Genomic DNA, 20,346 nt, shown 5'->3' with positions numbered 1-20,346 from the left:
AATGATAAGCGTATCACTTACTTCAATAGTGATACTGCTAATAGTATGAAGTGCGGAGTACAGAAATAACACCTGGGCAATATCACACTAGATCTAATCTCTGGTCGCAGTGATGGGTCCACACAGGAAAAAAAATCGCAACATCAGTAGAGCACTGCGTTTGCCTTGGCAACCGCGTGCCCTTCGTTTGAGGTTGAAACAACCTCGTGAACCGGGAACCTACTCATCGTCATACGGCCGCCATACTGGATTCATCCCCAATCCAGTTTCCGTTTGCGGGAAGGATGCGGTAGGGATCCGATACGATGGCGATGTCCGACAGCGACTCTGTGGTTGCTTGGTAAAGCAGCTGCTGAGCCGCGTAGCAGTGGTTCAGGTTCAGTTGCGTCAACTTTATGCCATGGTTTCGCAGGCTGGATTGCCGCCTGGTGCCTTCCATTAAGTGTTTGGTCTAACAGTTATTAAGTTATGTCTAACATGAAACCAGAAGTAAAACTGCATGTCTATGGCGACTTCAACCAACGTAATGCAGACTTTATTGTAGACATTGAAAATGAATCTATCTTACTCCCAGTCGTAGGCGAAAACGAAACACTGCAGTATCTTTTTGGCAAATCCTCAGAACTCGGTCTATATCAAATCAATCATGTCAAAAACAAACAAAATGCTTATTTAGACCTATTATTCACAAACTGCACTGAAGACTTCTGTGTAGATGCATCATTTACTCCCATCTGGAAAAATGAAGCATTCCACACAGCAATTGAATATTCAATAGTAATGAATAACACTTCGTACCCCAGCGACTGCGAGTACGAGGATGTACCGGAATACCACAAAACTGACTTCGAACAAGTCAAACGAACACTACGCATAATAAATTGGCGTAGTATAATTTGTAAAGAAGGAAATGTCAACGAAGAAGTAACAAAATTTTATGAAATAATTAATCAAATTATATCAGAAAATGTACCTCTAAAAAAAAGAAGACGAACGAACACCAACAAATATCCAGTGTGGTTTAATCCACAATTGAAGAACCTAAAAAATAGAAAACAAAAAGCACATAAAATATACAAAAAAGACAACAATAGCGAAAATCTTCAAAATTACCAAGAAATTTGCTGTCAACTTGACGCAGCCATTAAAATTGCACATGAAGAACATAATCGTAAAATCGAACATCAAATCAAGTCTTGCCCTAAGAACTTCTTTAATTACGTAAAAACCAAACTAAAAAGTAACAACTTTCCATCACGAATGCATCTTGACAGTAATGTAGGACAAACTAGTAATGAAATATGTAGTCTTTTTGCCACTTTTTTTCAAGAAATTTACACCACATATGAAGAAACAGATCGCGACCGCGAATACTTCTCGTATTTTCCTGAATTTTCGAATTCTTTATCTGTCAATCAAATATCTGAATTCGAAATTCAAAACGCACTTAAAAATTTAGACGCTACGAAAGGTCCTGGACCTGACAGAATAGCTCCAATTTTTCTCAAACACTTGGCAGAAGAACTATCTACACCCTTACAACACCTTTTTAACATGTCCCTGAAGAATGGAATTTTCCCAGAACTCTGGAAAACTTCATATTTAGTGCCAATTTTCAAATCTGGCGCTAAATCTGACATTCGTAATTATCGTGGAATTGCCATTATTTCATGCATTCCAAAATTATTTGAATCAATAATTAATGAAAAAATCTTTCAACAAGTAAAACACCAAATTACAACTCAACAGCACGGCTTTTACAAAGGCCGATCAACTACCACAAATCTTTTGGAATTCATAACTTTCACTCTGACTGTTATGGACAACGGTAACCACGTAGAAGCTCTTTATACGGACTTTAGCAAGGCATTTGACAGAATCGACATACCATTATTGCTCTTCAAGCTCGAAAAATACGGAACTGAAACAAAATTTTTGGAATGGCTGCAGTCATACTTAACAAAACGAACACAAATAGTCCGCTTTCAAAATTCCTTTTCAAACCCAATAGAAGTAACTTCTGGGGTTCCTCAAGGTTCCCACCTGGGCCCTCTTCTTTTTATATTATACGTAAATGACATTTCCTTCCTTCTTAAGTCAATACATGTGCTTGTATATGCTGATGACATGAAGCTCTTTATAGAAATAACCAATGCAGAAGACTTCGAAATATTCCAGAATGAAATTAATGTATTCTACACTTGGTGCAACAAAAGCCTATTACAACTCAACATTAAAAAATGTAATTCAATAGCCTTTAGCAGAAAAACAGTAACACCACCTACAAACATTTTCTTAGGAAACCAACCAGTAGAAAAATGCAAAATCGTAAGGGACCTAGGCGTAATCTTAGACTCCAAACTTACATTCATAGAACATTATAATACAATTATCAACAAAGCAAATAGTATGCTGGGCTTTATAAAACGCTTCGGCCACAATTTTCAAGACCCATATACAATCAAACTATTATATATTACATACGTCCGACCAATTCTGGAATACTGTAGCATTGTATGGAATCCCTATATTGCCACACATGAAGAACGCATTGAATCTGTCCAAAAACAATTTCTTTTGTACGCGCTTCGTGAGCTAAATTGGACATCATTTCCCTTACCATCATATGAAGCACGCTGCATGCTTATAGACATACAAGCACTTAAAGAACGCCGCAATCTGTCAATGCTTTATTTTATCAATGACATTATTTCTCAACGCGTGCAATCTACTCAATTATTATCACAACTAAATTTTTATGCACCCAGTCGTCAATTAAGAAATCGTAAAATATTTTCGGAAAATTCTCACAGAACAAACTACTCGAAAAATGGCCCAATAAATCGCATGATGCGTCACTATAATCAGCAGTGCGAAAATATCGACATCACCATGGGCAGAAATCAAATAAAAAAACGACTAACTACTGTTTGGCGTCTCGTTTTCTGGAACACATCATGCACTTGGGAGATTCCAAGCAATCCTTCGCTTCATAGACTGCACCAGCTCAACTTTTCTTTGAGGGCTTGTGCAACATCACTCCCCCAGGTGATTTTATCCAAGTTTTTAAGCTGGAGAGTCACCTCCGAGATAAGTGCCCGAGCCTGCACCTCTTTGCCAAGGTCCTGCTCGGCTAACGCTTTGTAGAAAGCGCTTTTATTCTTCGCATCCTTTTGGAGCTCAAGAATCATCTCGCCAGTGCTAGATCGACGGATGCTCAGATACTTGAGCTGGGTTTTGCTCCTCATTTTCTTCAAGACTTCCGAGTACCGTTTTGTCACTGCTCCGTCTTGGCACTTCTCACTTTTCCGGCACTCTTTTCCTACTACGGTAACCCATGGGTTTCACGCAGTCACCCCTCCGGTCCTCGTTCCTGCCTCTGAGCTTGTTGGTGTGCTAGCTTGCGAAGCTTGCTCCACCAACCGCTTCTTTGCGTTATCGGGGCCCGCTTCCCCGAACTGTCTCGTTCGCTTACCGACCTGCCCCGTAAAGCAGTTCGCAGGGAATGGGGGCATGAGGACATCGGTCATTTGAACTCCAGGTGTAGCGATGTTAGAGGTTGTGCTGGAGAAAGGTATACGTGCGGCCATATTTTGTGAGATGTGGCGAAGTCGATGAGTCTTAGGCCGTTTTGTGTTAGTCAGCTAGTGCATGGTGAACTTTCCAATTACCGGTTTGAACTCTTCCTCTTGGCCGACCTGAGCGTTGAGATCCTTGATAATGATCTTGATATTATGTGTTGTGTAGTGGTTGTATTATTTTTGCTTCAGATGCGTGTAGAGTTAATTCTTATCATTATCAGTGCTTTCGAGGTGAGGGCTGTGCACATTGGTGATAATGGAGAACCGGCCTTTGATTTTCAACCAGCACTGCGGGAGGTGATCGGCCACCACCCAATCACCAGCTTCTGCGTCTTGCCCATTACGATAAAATATGGTAAATGCTATGGCGCTACGATGTCGAACTTGTGGCTCTTTCATGAGCAAGTACTTGAGTACTTATAATAAAATTGAGAGATCGCCATTCCATGTTCCGAGTTTCCGTTCGTTAGTAGGTTGATTTTCCTGGTGGCCAACCTGAACGCGTGCTTATTACGGTAGTTATCATTAATATTTTTCATTGCGTGGTGAAAACTGTAGGAAGATTTTAAAGTCGCACATCCTTATACATTCTCCATACCATTTTCCTAACGCAGACATCAAAAACGTGAACAAAATGATTTCAAGCATATACTATACGATCAGTGAATAGAAATGCCAGCTAATATTATTTCCAGCGTTCTTTGAATTTCTATATTTTTTTGAATTAAAAGTTAGCTCTTTGACTGTTTTCTATATTTTTATACTCTTCTCAACGCCAAATTGCACAGTTTCTCTCAGCGATCAGTACTTGCTGCAATTTTTCATATTGGCTCGTTGCACTTTGCTAATCTAAGATTGAATAATGTTTTTTTTTCTCATCACCTTGAGATTTGGTGCTCTGATCGTAAGCATTTTTAATGTTGAACCCGTGCACATATAATTATCGCATGAACGGATTTTGCTATATTTTAGAAGTAAAGTGAAGTCGTATACGCCGATACATTGGCCGCTATTGAAATCCAACCACTTAACGCTGACACGCCGCCGGTTATATGATCGGTGCACAGGTCTGCTTGATAGGCAATCAGCGTTTTTTCAGCACTGGCCGTAAATAATGTTGTGTTTTGTGAAGTATCAAGTACAGCTGATTTGAAATGTCATCTAAAAAGTAAGCAAAGCCTTGGTTCTATATATTCCACTATCGGAACTCGATATACACAGGCTTCGCGGCCAACTGTCAAGTGTACAGGACACAATGACGCCAACATCTTTCGAGCTGCGTTCCGAACATACGACGGCTGGCTTGTTAGTTCGGCATCGTACCTCGAGACCAACCGGAGGTCACATAGAGTTATTTTTGTAATATGTCAATAGAAAATTGAGTTACTAGTTACAAACACTCTCACTGTCTACGATAATATTAGGCAAGGGAACATTCGTACATTACGTAACGCGGAATTTGGCAATTTTCAATAACCCCCAATTTTGCATGGCAGCCTCACGTAGTGTAACGCTACGCTGATAACTCTTCCTTCCCTGAGTGTGTTACGTAATATGCGAATGTTCTCCAATCGACAATTTTCCTGCATTGGTGATTAACAGAGTCGACACGATAAGGCAAAATCTTTTCTATTTTTTCTTGCTCGGCACTTGAAGATAACGTGAAAGCCATATGAGTCCAAGGAAGCCTTTTGGCCTCACGGAGCAGAATTACCAAATCTTATGTATTTGGTAGAGTATGTCATCCGATGGTGAAGCAACTAATCGTTGAAAATCCGAATAATCAGTAATTATATTTAATTAAAAAACCAAATGCATTCATTTTTTGTACTCTGTCAATTTCCATGGCTCTACTTAACAAGTGTACTTATTTCAACTATGGGAGCAATTACCCTACTGTACTGGACAGCCACGATTTCGTTTCCAAACTTGATGATGTCCCAAAAACACGCAAGCAGAAACAATTAGCCTGACTCGTGCTAAAAGATTTACTGCGATACCTACGTCATGCGTCTACTAGTTGTCCTACTGCATCAGCTATTTTCGGAACCCACAGCCTCACATTATAATCCTAGACCAAAAAGAAATTTCTAATCACAGCTAATATCAGTGTCTGTAGTCGATCATTCCAGTCTATTGTTATACAATAAATAGGCGTAGATTATCCAACGTAGATTATCAATCTGGCTAATTGATCAGCCTGGTGCACTACACAGTGTGAAAATATTTTTTGGTTTTGGTTCTATTTACCCTCTAGGTTATCGGTGAGATTTTATTGATCTCGCCAGAAGCAAACTGTTGAGCTGTAGATAAAGTCCACAAAGGTAATCGTTGACGTTGATGGTATTATTATCCCCGTATCTTAGTGAGATTAAGCGTTGCACTAACATCCAATTCAGTGGGGGGTTATTGAGACTAGCTGCTAGAATAGTTGAAATTTGTACAGCGCGCAGAACAGGTGCGCTTCTGATAACTGGTGACCACCCGTGAAGTAAACTGAGGAAAATGTGTTGCAACTGTTCAAACTTAGGCAAGAAGATTTGGGCCTTCGTAGGCGTACTAATCATTTTTGCACTGGCCGCTTTCTTCGGATTTGCTCTACCGGCAATAGTGAATGCAGTTGCGCGTCTAGTAAGTAACAAACTACTGTATCGTGCCTAGTGATCGACATGAAAAAAATTAAGTACGGATACTCCTCCAAAGATCGTTTTTGGTTCGGTCCTACCTGACTCTGTTCCAAAGTCCAATCAGTAGTCTGGGAACAACAGTGGCTGGTGAATTCGTTTAGAGTTTTCACAATTGAAAAAAAATGGTGGTGAAAAAATAATCATAAGGCTGGCCTTATATTTCAACGGTTTTACTACCATTATTTTGATATATGCGCTCAAAGCGAGCTAGAGAAGACAATGCTGATAACTTTTATACTAAGGTGCGCGACAAACGATTAGTTCGAGAACATCAATCAAAAAGGTTCACCATATAAATTACACCACGGAAAAATAAACTATGAATAGATTATGAACAAACTGGTATAAGTTTATGACAAACATAACTTTACGATAAACTTAAAGTAGACTGGGAGGAGCTTATTCCATGAATTGGGTAGACTGATAAAGTTAGCAAATTGAATGTTAAAGATCGTTTCAATTAGCCACGCGCTTAAACTTTCAATCCAATCAGTGGTATTATTGTACTGGACTTTCTCTGCTTCTACCCGATCAGATCTATGTCAATCGTTTTTATCAACAGTGTGTTCAGCTGGTAACTTTTTCAGGAATTCGTAATGAAACCGGGCACTCAGGTATACGATAACTGGTTGAACGGCGAGGTTCCCATGTACTTCGACATTTATTGCTGGGATTGGACGAACTCAGACGAGGCTACGAACGACAGTGTGCGGCCCAATTTTGTCCAACGAGGGCCGTACGTTTTCTTAGAAGTACACGAGAGGCATTTTATAGAAACCAACCCGGATCACACAATAACGTTCCAGCAGAATCGAACGTGGACTTATATTCCGGAACAGTCAAATGGAGACTTTTACACCGACACTGTAACTACTCCTCACACGATGCTTATGGTGAGCTAAAGTGATCTACAATTTTTCGCTTTATTAATTCAATAGAAAATAAATTGTTTTAGACTGTTGGAGCACTAGCTGAAGACGAACCATTTTTAAGAGCCATTCTAGATGGGATGATTGATGCTAATAATCTGGCTGATGGATATACCTATAAGAATGTTAAGGTTCAGGACATTTTATTCGACGGGGCTAAGGATCCGCTTCTTGAGGCATTACAAACACTTCTAGGCGCGTTTCCTGAATTAGTAGAAGGTGTCGAGGTACCTCCCTGGGATGGTTTCGCATATTTGGCAGAGCGAAACAACAGCGTTGATTATGATGGCGTTTTTCGGATGGGCACCGGTACAGATTCGTGGACCAACACTGGGCTAATGAGATCATGGAATGGAGATACAACGGTTCCGTACTACCGCGGTGATTGTGCTAAAGTTCATGGTTCAACTGGTCAAGTAAATCCTCCGATGACCCAAGCACAGATTGACAACCCAGAAGATTTCTTACTATTCATAACCGATATATGCAGTGCGATACGGTTGAAGTATGATGGAGAATTCGAGCACGGTGGAATTGTGGGTGGAGTTTGGATAGGCGACGATAGTATCTTTGATAATGGACACAATTATCCAGAGACCGAATGCCAGTGTACAGCCGCAAAGGAAGAATGTCCTGTGCTTAAACCGGGGTTATTAGATGTATCTGGCTGCAACTTTGGTGCCCCATTGGTAGTCAGTTTTCCACACTTTTATCTAGCAGACCCTAGTTATTTGGACAGTGTCACTGGTCTGAGTCCGTTACGGGAACTACATGAGTTCCGCTATGCGCTACATCCGTTTTCTGGAATTCCGTTGACAGTAAATGGAAGATTGCAGTATAACGTTCATGTAAGAGATTATGGACTGAAGTGAGTATTTGCAATTGACATTTATGTAAAAATTTGGGATTACTCTGTTGGAATTTGTTTTTTTTTTCAGGTTGACTAAGGGTTTACCCGATCTGATTGCGCCCACACTCTGGTTTGAACAAAGAGTTGTTTTGCCGGAAGATAAAATCGATGACTTGAAGGTTAGTACATAATATCGCTAAATGTTCTTTTAAAGTCTATATTTCGGATGTACCTTTTCAGCTCATTTACACATTGCGAGACGTCGGAAAATACGTTGGCTGGGCACTTTTCGGCATTGGTCTGTTGGCACTTATTGTTGCACTTTATTTCAGCATGTTTGTATGGAAAGATTGATCTACAAATATAGTTTTTGCAGCGCGTGAACGCATTTTTGATTGAAACTCAGAGTTTGTGATATTCTTGTCTACCTACTCATTTATAACGTCAGAAACGAATCGGCTAGGAATGGGCGAACGGCTCACGAGCCGTTCATATGAACCGGTTCTTAGCAAAGACCAAAAAACGAACGGCTCGTGAATTAGTGTGAACCATGAGCCGTTCAGATGAGCCGGTTCGGAACGGTGAGTGAGCGGTTCAGAGCCGTTTCGCCCACTCCTAGAATTGGCGCATTCGAGTTGATGGAAATTCCCTGGTTTTTTGTTTTTCTTCGCAAGCTTTCGTTTTCGTGAGCACCATTCGATCTTATCTTCTCTCAATGTGCCTATCAAGACCATCAGTCATTTTAATTTATTTTTTGTTTGCCTGACTTATTCGCTCATAATAAATAATTAAAACATAATCGAAGACAGGTAAGCTTAAGTTCAGGTATGATCCTTTCGAAAAAACCTTAAAAATTGCTGTTATTATGCATAGTTATACGTTATACCACACATGGCAACTAGGAAGGATCGTCAAACTAAGCGCCGGCCCTCACACGTTCCTATCTCACGCCTCCACGAGTCATATGATACAAAAGACAGCCAGCTGGAGCATGGACGCAATATTGTCATCCGACAATAGCTTAGTAAGAAGATGCGACGTGTCTATTGGCATGTTAACTATACTCCGGCGGTAGAGGTAATGCTTCGCCCGAGCGTCTGTTCACCAAGATAGAGCGGCTCAAAACAGCGTCTGTTCTCAACGTTAGTCCTGGTGTCAGTGTGGGACTCTGGGAGCCACCTGGAAACAAAGCTGACACGATGGTCCCCCGGTGAGTCAGGGATTAGTGGAAGGCCTAGCAAGCCACTCCGCAAAACACCAAACGTTGCAAATATCGAAGAAGTAAATACGGATTGGAACAATCGGCCCAGCCCTAGGCGACGAAATAATACTACGTTTGGAAACTCGGTGCATATAACTGCAGATCGTTATGGAACAGACAGACGTACAAGCAAGAATAACATTAATCGAAAATTCCGTGTAAATTTTTAAAGAGAATTGCATTTTAAATCTCTTGTATACTAGCGCCACCTGGTGACCCTATTGCTACAATACAGCGCGTGATCGTGTGGCAGCTGATCAGTGCGAGGATGTATAAGTTAAACATTAATTCCTCGACAAAGGTCCACAAAGCCACCTGGAGATCACCTGATTTACAACTGGAGAACCAAATCGACCATGTTCTAGTTCTAGGTAAATTCCTCTGAGATATCATAAACTTTGGCACCTACCGCAGTGCGAATATAAACCAAATATTATGAATAAATGCGAATATAAACCAAATATTCGCGGTACGGCAGGTCCTTCAGGAATGCCGTGAATTTAACGTGCCCACACACCATCTGTTCACCATCACCATCTCTTCGACTTCGCCGATGACATCGACACCGTGGTACGAGCCCTCGAGAAGATGACGAAGACGTACACAGGGATACCAGCGGCCAAATTTCGGGCACACATTTCTTCGAAGGGAAGAAAATTTCTTCATATACTTTTAATAAAGAAATTTTCTTCTCTTCAAAGAAACGTGTTCGACATCGACACCGTAGTACGAGCCCTTGAGAAGATGACGAAGACGTACACAGGGATACCAGCGGCCAAATTTCGGGCACACATTTCTTCGAAGGGAAGAAAATTTCTTCATATACTTTTAATAAACAAATTTTCTTCTCTTCAAAGAAACGTGTTCTCGGAATTTGGCCGCAGATGTGCAGATTTGTCTTCAAAACGCAGATTTTTGGAATCTGTGTGCAGATTTTTGTTGATTCGCAGATATTTACAGATTTTCAATAGTTTTTGCAGATATTTGTAGAAGTTTACCTCTATTTGCGCAGACTTCCTCAAAATGTGTGCAGATTTTTGCAGACATTTGTCTGCCCAAGTGAAATGTTTTCGAATCACGGCTAGATTTTATACAGATTTCAAGCAGATTTTTCCAGTTTTTCGAGCAGTTGCAGGCATTTTTCAAAAACATCTGGCATCTCTGGACATACATTAGTCTAAAGTGATGGCTTCAAGGCTACAGTCGTACAAATTGGACTGGCCATAAACGCTTCGATGACTAAGTACATGAGAGGCAGAGATTCCAGAGAAGAGAGTATCAACTTTCCACAACGAATTCATATTAGCGGTGATGAAATAGAGATCGAGCTCGTGTACTGTGCTCACCGAAGACTGCTAACATCGACACCAGTAGAGGAATTTGTTGCAGGAAATCGTGCCTACGTTGGACTCCGGAGGATGCATATCTAAACACTGATGAGACCGCTAGTACTTGGACCATGCTCGTAGAGAACCAACGTACCCTTGGGATTTTCGAACGAAAGGTGCTGCGTGCCATCTGCGGTGGAGTGGTGAGATGGATCATGGCGAAGGCGGATAAACCACGAGTTGCCTCGGCTGCTGAGAGAACCACTCATCGTTCACACGGCGAAATTTGTGAGACTGCGGTGTGCTGGGCATGTCGTAAGGATGTCGGACCACAGTCTAATGAACAAGGCGATGAGCCGCGCAGCGAGTAAGGTGGCTCGATCATGTGGAAGACTACCTGCGGGGCCAAACAACATGGCTGGAGAGCTGCAGCCATGAACCGGATTGGATGAAGACTAATTCGGCCAACAGCAAGGGATAACTAGAGTTGGAGCTGACTGGTAAGGTAAGTTATACCACAGACTAACAGCAAAAACATCATACCAAGAAGACTGGCTTGATATGATGTTTTTGCGAAAGTGTACTAAACGGTAAAAAATTTCAAGTGTTAATGCCATAACGCGCAACGATTATATCGATTATGTCAAACTGGTCGAACCCCATGTTAATATTGTCGGATATCGACTGCTGAGCATAATCACCGTAATCACCACTACCATCACCTCACCTCACATACCTGAAAAACGTCTAAAACATGAACAAGGGTCGATAAAATACGACTGACAGCGCGTAAGCGAAAAGTGTGTGGGGAAATTTTCGCGATGCATGAAAAAGATCGCAAGTGATATTAAATAAAATGTTTTGATCTCAAAATATCAAATCTCCAGTGTGTTTAGTTTGTAATTATAATGCAATAGCAGTTGTGTCGTACAAGTAATTATATGGGCGATACAAAAAGCATCCACGATGCAATGACTTCGAATAGCAGCAGCAACAGCAATCTAGCAGTGCTGAATCCCGTTGTTCGATCCTCCAGTGTTCTTTCGACTTCCGACAGTCCACAGTCTGTGGCAGCCACAGCAACAGCAAATTCAACACTTACTACACTATCAATATCAACAGCAACAGCATCACCACCAGCAGTAGCAGCAGCAGCAGTAGAGTTAAGTAACACCTCCACAAACTCCGCCGTTCGAAGCACTTCCAATACATCTAATGTAACTGATAAGTCGGACGATAATCTTGACTCGTGTAGCAAGTCAAGTGATAGTGGCAATTTGTTGGCCGTCAGTGATAGTCTTTCTTGCACCGGCAGCAGCAGCACTAAGCAGGACAAAAGTTTAGATAAAACCGGTAAAAGTCAGAAAAATCTCACAGAGCGTGCGAAGAAAACACCTTGGTATAATGCAATTTATCCCTCCTATAAATCACGAACCGAGGACTTCAAAAAATTGTTCAAGGATGTGCCGACTGACGATGACCGCCTAATTGTTGACTATTCTTGTGCTATACAAAAGGATATCTTGGTGCACGGTCGGTTGTATGTTACACAAAATTTTCTTTGCTTTCACGCCAACATTATAGTGTGGGAAACTCGACTATCGATTCGCTGGAAAGAAGTCACATCGATTACCAAGGAGAAAACCGCTCGAGTCATTCCAAATGCTATCCTGGTCTGCACGGACAATGATAAGCATTTTCTTACATCGTTTACGTCACGTGACAAGACGTATTTGATGCTTTTTCGAGTGTGGCAGAATGCGTTGATGGAAAAACCTATAAACCCGCAGGAATTGTGGCAGTGGGTACATACTTGTTACGGAGATCAACTCGGTCTAACCAGTGACGACGAAGACTACATCGACCCGTACGATCAAACTTGCGAGAGTATCAACATTTCCAAGCAGTCCTCCGAGGAACTGCCTAAAGAAACAAACGACTGTTCGGACGAATCTGGTAGCATCATGGTTGCAAAAGAAACCAAATTAACTAAAAAGCCGTCGCTGCCGAAGGCAACCTTCAGCCCGGAAAGCACTCTATCAACCCCATCGGAATTGCTCCCTACGGACATGTCCGATTCAACCGAGTCGGAAAAAGAGGAAGAATTCTTCGCTGGTGTCGAGTGCAATTCGTTGCACTCTGGACGCCAGCTGGTGCATACTATTCTTCCAATCAATGTGGACATATTGTTTGAATTGCTTTTCTCGAAGTCAAAATTTCTCACTGAATTTCACAACACTCGTAAAACTACAGATATGATACACGGAGAATGGAAGGTTAACAAAGAAGGCCTCAAGGAGCGGGTCGTTTGTCTGACTATTGCTATTACGCAAACAATTGGACCGCGAAGTGCCCAAGTAACAGAGACCCAAGTTATGCGAGATTGCAGTAAGCCTGGACAGTTGTATTCGATTGACGTTAATGCCGTTCAAGGGGGTATTCCCTATGCGGACAGTTTCTATGTAACGCAACACTATTGCATGTCTCGGACAAAGGACGATCATACCGTCCTGTCGGTTCACGCGCAAATTCACTACAAAAAGAATATATTCGGCTTCGTTCGAGGCTTCATCGAGAAAAATACCTGGGTTGGGCTGGAGGATTTCTACAATGCTCTGTTGCGAAACTTGCAAAGTGAATATTGCATACCCCCGGCTAAGAGTAAAAGCCGACGATCTCGAAAGTCTACATCTTCTCAGCACACCAAGCTTGGGTCGATGGATGAGCCACTATTACGGACCGCTCCGCTACCGGCATCCGCGATTGCAACGGGAGTTACTAGAGTAGCACGAAAACGCAGCGGCGGTTCGCGTACCTTCTTCTCGTGGTTTGTGGTGATACTGTTGGTAATTCTTCTCTCAATTAACGTGGCCCTCTATATGAAATTGTTGAATCTGGAAGAAGAAAACGAGAGTCTCTTTCGTAGCAGCAGCGGTAGCGATAGTATGCTGGATAGGAAAATCCTGCAGAATCCACCGCTAACCCATGCCGATTGGCTTTCGCTGCTGCACGAACAGGAAGCGAAGCACGCCAAGGAAATGATCAAGTGGCAACATGTGCTGAATACGGTTACGGATCTCCTTAAAAAGGTTAGCACCATCTGCGAAAATATTCCCGGTAATGTTTCACAAAGTGATCAACCTGTTATCCGCAATGACGAATTGTAGAATCAATAAAATTGGTATTGTTTAGTATTTCTCTAGTATCTATTTAGAAAATAGCGAATCGACAGTGTATTGCGCCTATTATGCCGATTCAACCCCGCCATGATTAGTCACAGTGATGTGATTCCCGTTTCATTGAACACCAACTTAACAAAAATTTCAGTTCGCATTTACAATGCATCCTGGACTCTTATCTGATCAGTTTTGGAAATTACCGAACAAAATTATTCTTATCAACCATTATCTATCACTTTCCAGTCACTCATTTATCTGAATTGCTTTTCGAGTCAGTTCGACAGTCTTGAAAACTTTTTAATGTTCCATGTTACTTTTGGATCTATAACTTGTGTTGAAAACGTCAACCTTTATTATCCGAATGTTTATTTAAGTAAACAATAAATTAAATACTGTCCTACCGTTTCACAAACGCGTCGCCCAAGGCGTACGCTAGCGTGCCTCGTATTCGCTTCCCCTTCAAGACCATACCATGCGGAAGCAATGCTGGCTGCCGCACATAGATTCCTCTCCGTTCTGGTGTCCAAGCACGAAAGATCCCTTCAACGTCAACTGGTAAATTGATGGAAACCCATCCGGCAGATGAGAGTAAAATATCTGCAACGGATAAATGTTTCCCCACACCGCTCAACAAGATATCCGTAGTAGATGCTTGCAGTTGTGGCCACTTGGCAAGCCTCTCAGGGTCTGGTCCTGGCACTCGAAAATATTCCGTACCTAGCAGTGTTTGATAGACTTCATCAGCATGCTCTGTATCACAAATGGTGACGGGTAGATTGGGCGTTGAGTACAACAAGATACGAGTCGCGGGAAGTCCATCTAGATAGTCTAGTCGACCTATTCCTCCCAGAAACAGAGTCATTCCCGTCTTCAGGAGATACGCTCGGGGACGAATCATTTGTTTCGGTAGCACTTGCAATAACTCGTCCGTGGTAAGTAGATTCGTAATTTGGTCTGGTTGTACTACACCCGGTGTATCATAGCACCATTTACTGTTTATATAGATATCACTTTTTTCGTTCAAAGTCAAAATAGGTGGAGCTCCTGAGCTTCGTTGACTAACGGAAAAACGGTCCTTTGGCTCTTGGGTTTCATTTGCATTTGGGAACGTGCACCCAATGTGACCTATTAGGGTAGCATGTTGGACCAAGCCAGTATTTCTCGCTTGATGTTTCCGCATTTTTTCTTCCTGTATTTGTTGCAATTTTTCTGAAAGCAGTCTTTTTGTACGTAAATAAAGCCGGTAGTCCGATGGTCTTAGGATCGGAAATTTCAACATGCGCAAAGTAGTCCCTGGCCAAGGACAAGCGGTGGCTCGCTGTATCAGGTCCCGAGCTTGAACTTTGCACAAATCCGATCGTAAAAGTGCGTTAAATAATGAACTTTTGCCAACATTCGTACAACCAACAAGATAGACATCCCCACGATTACCCCAAATGTTATGCAATTTTGTGATCAACTGCTCTACTCCAAATCCGCTGGTGGCCGAAATCAGGGCAACATGCTTAATGTTGTTCTTATCGAATCCCGCATCAATAACAGATTTCGCCAGATTATTGCGAATATTGTCCAAATATCCAGGGCAATCCTTTGGTAAAAGATCGACCTTGTTTCCCACTACTATCACCGAACGAGATGGACCTAGGATATCTGACAAGCCAGGCCAAATGGAGCACGGAAAATCCAGTAAGTCTACCTGCAAGCATAGCGAATACATAAAAAACGGTACCTAGTAAACCGGTATGTGACTCACCATCAATAAAGCCAACGCTTTGTTGTCTTTTATACGTGCAATCATGTCCACATAATCCTCTGGAGAAACAGTTACATTGATAGCCGTATTGTAGGTTTTCAAAAAGTGGCACCTTTGGCAAATAGTCGTTGCTAACTGTTGCTTGCTCAACCGCTTGAATAGTTGACTCGGCAGATAACCTGGAATACTCGGCTCAGCGCACTGTAGTAGAGCTCCGCAGCCCCCGCAGGCGACTTTTGACACCGGTTCCCTAGGATCTGGAGTGCCGTAAAGCGACGTTCGGTCATCATCTTCGTTTTCCTCATAGTATTCATAGTCAGACATCCACTCTCCGGTTGTCGGTGCTTGGTCCAACATTTTGCCGTCATTATTTGCGCTTCGTTCAATTTTTACTTGCAAATGTTCGTAAGGCAGATAGTTTACTGGATCGTCAGAATCACTAACAGCTTCTTCTTCCTTTGTTTCATTTAAACTCTCCCCATACACGTGCTGCAGTGCCACAGGAAATGCCTGTACCGAGACGCGCTCGCGCGCTTTATTTCTTTCAATCTTCTCTAGTTGTTGCGCAAAGATTTTGTTTCTCCGGTAGCCCAACCGAAGCGTGTTTTCTTGCACATAGGAACTGTAATGAATTTTATCTTTAATTCGCTCAATTTGTTGCTTCCGAGTGTTAGAAGGCTGAGGTTTCGATTTCTTCTCGATTGAACAAGATCGTGCTAGCAATGGTATTTGAAGATAGTTTATGCGACAAAATTCAGGTACGTACAATAGTTTCCTCACGTGTGTGCTTCGAATCATTTTTTAAAAACAACCTTCTTCACTAATAATGCAATATCAAGAAACATACCAATATGTTTATTCAACTGCAGCTGTGATGTTTTAGAAATTTTGTTTTTGTTAATGCCGCACGCGTGCAGTTGACGTTTTTAATCTTGGCTTGCCTTTTTCTCAGAGATGCCAGATGTTTTTGAAAAATGTTTGCAACTGCTCGAAAACCCGGAAAAATCTGCTTGAAATCTGAAAAATTCGCGATTCGAAAAAAATTCGCTCGCGCAGGCAAAAGTCTGCAAAAATCTGCACACATTTTGAGAAAATCTGCGCAAATATAAGGAGACTCTGAGAGAAATCTGCAGAAACTATGGAAAATCTGCAAAAATCTGCGAATCAATAAAAATCTGCACACGGATTCTAAAAATCTGCGTTTTGCAGACAAATCTGCACATCTGGTATCCCTGCTCTTTCTTCACATCCTCAGCACCAGAGCTGCCAGCCGGCAGTCTTAGCAAACCATTGAGCAAAACCATCTCAAATGACCAAATCCGGAGCACTTCGTGATAAGGGCGAATCTAACAAACTGTAAACAAATAAAGATTTAGCGAAAACGTATGAAGTGAGCTACTATCTCACCCCTTTGGTATCACACCATGTTTCAAGGGCTAATATCTCAACATATCTAGAGAAACATTTCAAAAGTTCCTATCTGCTTTGATCGATTTTTTGATCGATCACTTTCATTCAAGCTCCACAACTCATTAAACACCTTTTATGACGCGTTATTCGTACAAGTTGATAACGGAGGGATCACTCTTGCCTTCTGAACGAAAACCACGCTTGGGAGAGTCACTAGAGCTGAACCATTACCAAAATGAAAAGATCCTTCGGAAAAATGATGAAAGCAGACAGGAACTTTTGAAATGTTTATCTAGATATGTAAAAACGAGATAGCATATCACCGTTTCTTTAGGTACATCTTTATCTTATCATGATTCTCATGATTCTCAAAGCAGTTTGCAAGTCGAATCGCGACAAATCGACTCTAGTGCTTGGGATCTTTTGTGCAATATGATTTGCCTCGAATACAATGGGCACACTAGCGACATTACTTATCTAGGGACTAAATAATCTTATTTTATCACGCTTAGTTACAACACTTTTAATCGAGCCTTTGGCATTCCTATACCGAGTAACAGTGAACAATGATCTCATGTCCTGGGCTCAAATTAATTTGTGCCCGCTGTCAGCTGTAAGATAAAGATGTATGAAAAGAAGCGGTGATATGCTATCTCGTTTCTACATATGTTGAGATGTTAGCCCTTGAAACATGGCGTGATGCCAAAGGGGTGCTTTTCATCCACTCCTGACATTATCATTTTGTTTATTTACATTGCTCGATTGGTACCCTTGGTTTGACACTAATTTGATTCCTTTGGTTTCATCTTTGCGCAACTCTATATTATAAACATACACTCTGGTGATTAACGTACAGCCTGGCAACCCTGTCTATTGTATGATTTGTTTTCATTCTGTTTTCCGGGTTTAGCAGTTGTATAATTTTCATTACCCCGGACGCAAAATAAATAATAGTCGCAATTACCGAAAAAATGGATTTTTCAAGCGATACAGATCAAATCTGTCGACTGTGTTGTGAATCAAAACTACGCCTGAACGATATAACCCTGCTTGAGTATAACCAGAAATGTCTTTTAATGCAATTTTTTGCAGAGGTTCTTCGTTTGGAGGTTGAAAAAGCGTTAATAAACCTTGAAGCTTTTCCTTTAAACTTCCGGTGTTTCGTTTCAGTATGATCCCGATGATGGTTTGCCACAAAAAATATGTAAACACTGCATAACTACTGTGGCCAACATAAATGAAACTATTGAAGACATTCGAGCTAATGATGCGATGCTACGGAAACGATTTTGTGATGAGATCAAGCTGGAGAAGGTTGAAATGGTTGGACCAACAGAAACTCTGATTCCTATCGAAACCGAGTAAGTTTGCAAACATAAAGTTTCATTTTCGAAAAACAATTTTAAATAAAATCGTTTTCGTAACAGGGAAACTAATGATGAGACATATGCTGAACCATTGAATAACGTAGAATATCTGGACCAAGACGAGCATGTTTTACAGTCCTATCTTAGCGGAAAGACAGAACAGACAGATGAAGACCATAGTGAAACGATACTAGCAGAATCGTTGAAGCTGCCGTCCGAAGACGAATTCGAACCCCAACCAGAATCAGAGTCCGAGCAGTCACTGTTGCAAGAAAAACCATGCGCAACACGAAAAAAAGACAACACTAAAACCAATAGGAAACAGCCTAGAGTACCTGCAAGACGCGGTCGCAAGCCTGGACCTAAAATGGATACCTCGAACCGACCCCGCTTGAATGATAATAAATGCTATGTGTGTAAAAGTGACTCCCTGGGATCTAAAGAGGCTCTCCTGGCTCACCTGCACTCCCACTCGGACATGTTGCCCTACACATGTAAAATATGTGTGAAGGAATATATCGTCATTGACAGTGTCACGACGTTAAACGTTCACAAACGCATGCACGAGAATCCTGTCAAATGTAATTATTGCGACCGGCGCTACAGTGATAAGCGCAATGTTGCGCTTCACGTACAGCAGTTCCATCTTGGCGAAACTACACCCTGTCCGTTTCCCTGCAACCAATGTGGAAAAGTTTGTTCCTCAAAGATGTCATTAAAACTGCACCAAGTTTTACACAACAAACCCTTCAAGTGTGATCGATGCGAAAAAGTGTTCAGCCAGAAAAGTAAACTGCGTCGTCACATCGAAAGGCGGCACGAGCGCACTAAGCAATACGAGTGCCATATCTGTCACAAACTGTTACATTCGTTGGATGCAGTTCAACAACACATCGAAAACATGCACACGGAAAAATCGCTAATTTGCTCGTACTGTTCGAAAAAGTAGGTATCTGAATATTGTTTAAGTCATCGTAAGAAAATTGGTTTGGTTCGGTTTTGCAGGTTCAGTTCTAAAACACTGCTGCGTAATCATGAGAATGTGCACAAACGCAATCCCGAATACAGAGCACCACAAAGTTGGACATCCTTCTATACGCCGCTAGAAGGCGAAAACGAAGGGTACTCGAAGTGCCACGTTTGCAACATGAAGTTCAAATCGATAGTGGCACACTTGAGGCAGATTCATTTTCCAGAGGAGTACCACTGCCAGACTTGCGGAGCAATTTTCAAACGCAAAGAAGCGTACGAAACGCACGTCCTGGAGCACGTTCAAGGGAAAGCCTTCCAGTGTCCGATATGTGGAAGAGAGTTCTCTGAGCGGAAACTCCTGGTATGTCATCTCAGGACCAAGAAGCACAAGGATCATCCATTGGCTAAATCGCTTGACTGGTTGGCGCGTAAGCGTCAAAATACCCGCCACAAAAGCGAAGAACAGGACAGTGATCTGCTTGACGACGTGCTGGTGTGATTTATGGTGTGATTATTTAAATGTAAATTGTGGGACACTAAATCAATGTAAATTGTGGAACAAATATGGTGCGCTGTTGTGGCCGATGAAATATATAATAAAGGTTGAGTAATTGAAGCATGTTCGTAAAACCATTAGATTTTAAATACAACTGGAGAAATTAACTTCAAAATGTATATTCAAATCGTTATCAACCGAATCCATCTGTTCAGAACAAACAATAAACGATGCAGATCAAAACGTTTTTCAAATAAATTTAGTGCAAGAGTTTCAAGGAACGTGACGTCAAATATTTTATAGATAAGGTAAAACATGTTTTATAGTGTGTATTGAAAAAAGGAGTTCAAATTTTAATGAAGATTGAATTTCTCGGGTTTTTATTTATGTATTACCTCTATTAAGCAACAACGACGTAGTGTATTTTATTAATACTGTGGTTTGAGTTGTATCCGACTAAGTTAAAATATTCTTGATTGTCCTTTTGCATACCTATTTCTTCAATACAAAAACTGATGAAGATTTCATATCTT

At 41.5% G+C, this 20,346-nt stretch overlaps 4 protein-coding genes across 4 annotated transcripts; 3 read left to right on the top strand and 1 right to left on the bottom strand.

Moving 5' to 3' along the window:
- Positions 1-5,916: 5,916 nt before the first annotated feature.
- Positions 5,917-8,422, top strand: LOC129716928 (protein croquemort-like). Its single transcript, XM_055666776.1, has 5 exons — positions 5,917-6,212; positions 6,856-7,161; positions 7,224-8,065; positions 8,136-8,226; positions 8,288-8,422. The coding sequence occupies exons 1-5, from the start codon at positions 6,087-6,089 to the stop codon at positions 8,399-8,401; spliced, it is 1,479 nt and encodes a 492-aa protein (XP_055522751.1). The 5' UTR covers positions 5,917-6,086; the 3' UTR covers positions 8,402-8,422.
- Positions 8,423-11,375: 2,953 nt separating this feature from the next.
- On the top strand, positions 11,376-13,861 carry LOC129716924 (protein Aster-B). Its single transcript, XM_055666769.1, has one exon. The coding sequence runs from the start codon at positions 11,578-11,580 to the stop codon at positions 13,801-13,803; it is 2,226 nt and encodes a 741-aa protein (XP_055522744.1). The 5' UTR covers positions 11,376-11,577; the 3' UTR covers positions 13,804-13,861.
- Positions 13,862-13,916: 55 nt separating this feature from the next.
- LOC129716917 (nitric oxide-associated protein 1) lies at positions 13,917-16,499 on the bottom strand. Its single transcript, XM_055666765.1, has 2 exons — positions 15,569-16,499; positions 13,917-15,511 (listed from the first exon to the last, which is right to left on the bottom strand). Exons 1-2 carry the CDS (start codon positions 16,364-16,366, stop codon positions 14,213-14,215), a joined length of 2,097 nt encoding a protein of 698 aa, XP_055522740.1. The 5' UTR covers positions 16,367-16,499; the 3' UTR covers positions 13,917-14,212.
- A 1,365-nt stretch (positions 16,500-17,864) lies between these two features.
- LOC129716911 (zinc finger protein 83-like) lies at positions 17,865-20,109 on the top strand. The gene is made up of 4 exons (XM_055666760.1): positions 17,865-18,087; positions 18,149-18,339; positions 18,406-19,290; positions 19,351-20,109. Exons 1-4 carry the CDS (start codon positions 17,950-17,952, stop codon positions 19,814-19,816), a joined length of 1,680 nt encoding a protein of 559 aa, XP_055522735.1. The 5' UTR covers positions 17,865-17,949; the 3' UTR covers positions 19,817-20,109.
- Positions 20,110-20,346: the final 237 nt, after the last annotated feature.

This window comes from Wyeomyia smithii, chromosome 1 (assembly GCF_029784165.1).
Source record: "Wyeomyia smithii strain HCP4-BCI-WySm-NY-G18 chromosome 1, ASM2978416v1, whole genome shotgun sequence".
Classification (NCBI taxonomy): domain Eukaryota; kingdom Metazoa; phylum Arthropoda; class Insecta; order Diptera; family Culicidae; genus Wyeomyia; species Wyeomyia smithii.
Note: the sequence above shows the minus strand (reverse complement) of the source record. Positions and strands in the feature narration are given on the sequence as shown.

What these genes read in the sequence shown, in the direction of transcription:
- LOC129716928 (XM_055666776.1), top strand. Translation starts at nt 6,087, where the DNA reads ATGTGTTGCAACTGTTCAAACTTAGGCAAGAAGATTTGGGCCTTCGTA. An exon ending in TGAATGCAGTTGCGCGTCTA is followed by an intron (nt 6,213 to 6,855) that starts GTAAGTAACAAA and finishes TAACTTTTTCAG; the next exon opens with GAATTCGTAATGAAACCGGG. An exon ending in ATAAAATCGATGACTTGAAG is followed by an intron (nt 8,227 to 8,287) that starts GTTAGTACATAA and finishes GTACCTTTTCAG; the next exon opens with CTCATTTACACATTGCGAGA.
- LOC129716917 (XM_055666765.1), bottom strand. Translation starts at nt 16,366, where the DNA reads ATGATTCGAAGCACACACGTGAGGAAACTATTGTACGTACCTGAATTT. An exon ending in AAGCGTTGGCTTTATTGATG is followed by an intron (nt 15,512 to 15,568) that starts GTGAGTCACATA and finishes CTATGCTTGCAG; the next exon opens with GTAGACTTACTGGATTTTCC.
- LOC129716924 (XM_055666769.1), top strand. Translation starts at nt 11,578, where the DNA reads ATGGGCGATACAAAAAGCATCCACGATGCAATGACTTCGAATAGCAGC.
- LOC129716911 (XM_055666760.1), top strand. Translation starts at nt 17,950, where the DNA reads ATGGATTTTTCAAGCGATACAGATCAAATCTGTCGACTGTGTTGTGAA. An exon ending in CAGAGGTTCTTCGTTTGGAG is followed by an intron (nt 18,088 to 18,148) that starts GTTGAAAAAGCG and finishes GTTTCGTTTCAG; the next exon opens with TATGATCCCGATGATGGTTT. An exon ending in TGCTCGTACTGTTCGAAAAA is followed by an intron (nt 19,291 to 19,350) that starts GTAGGTATCTGA and finishes TCGGTTTTGCAG; the next exon opens with GTTCAGTTCTAAAACACTGC.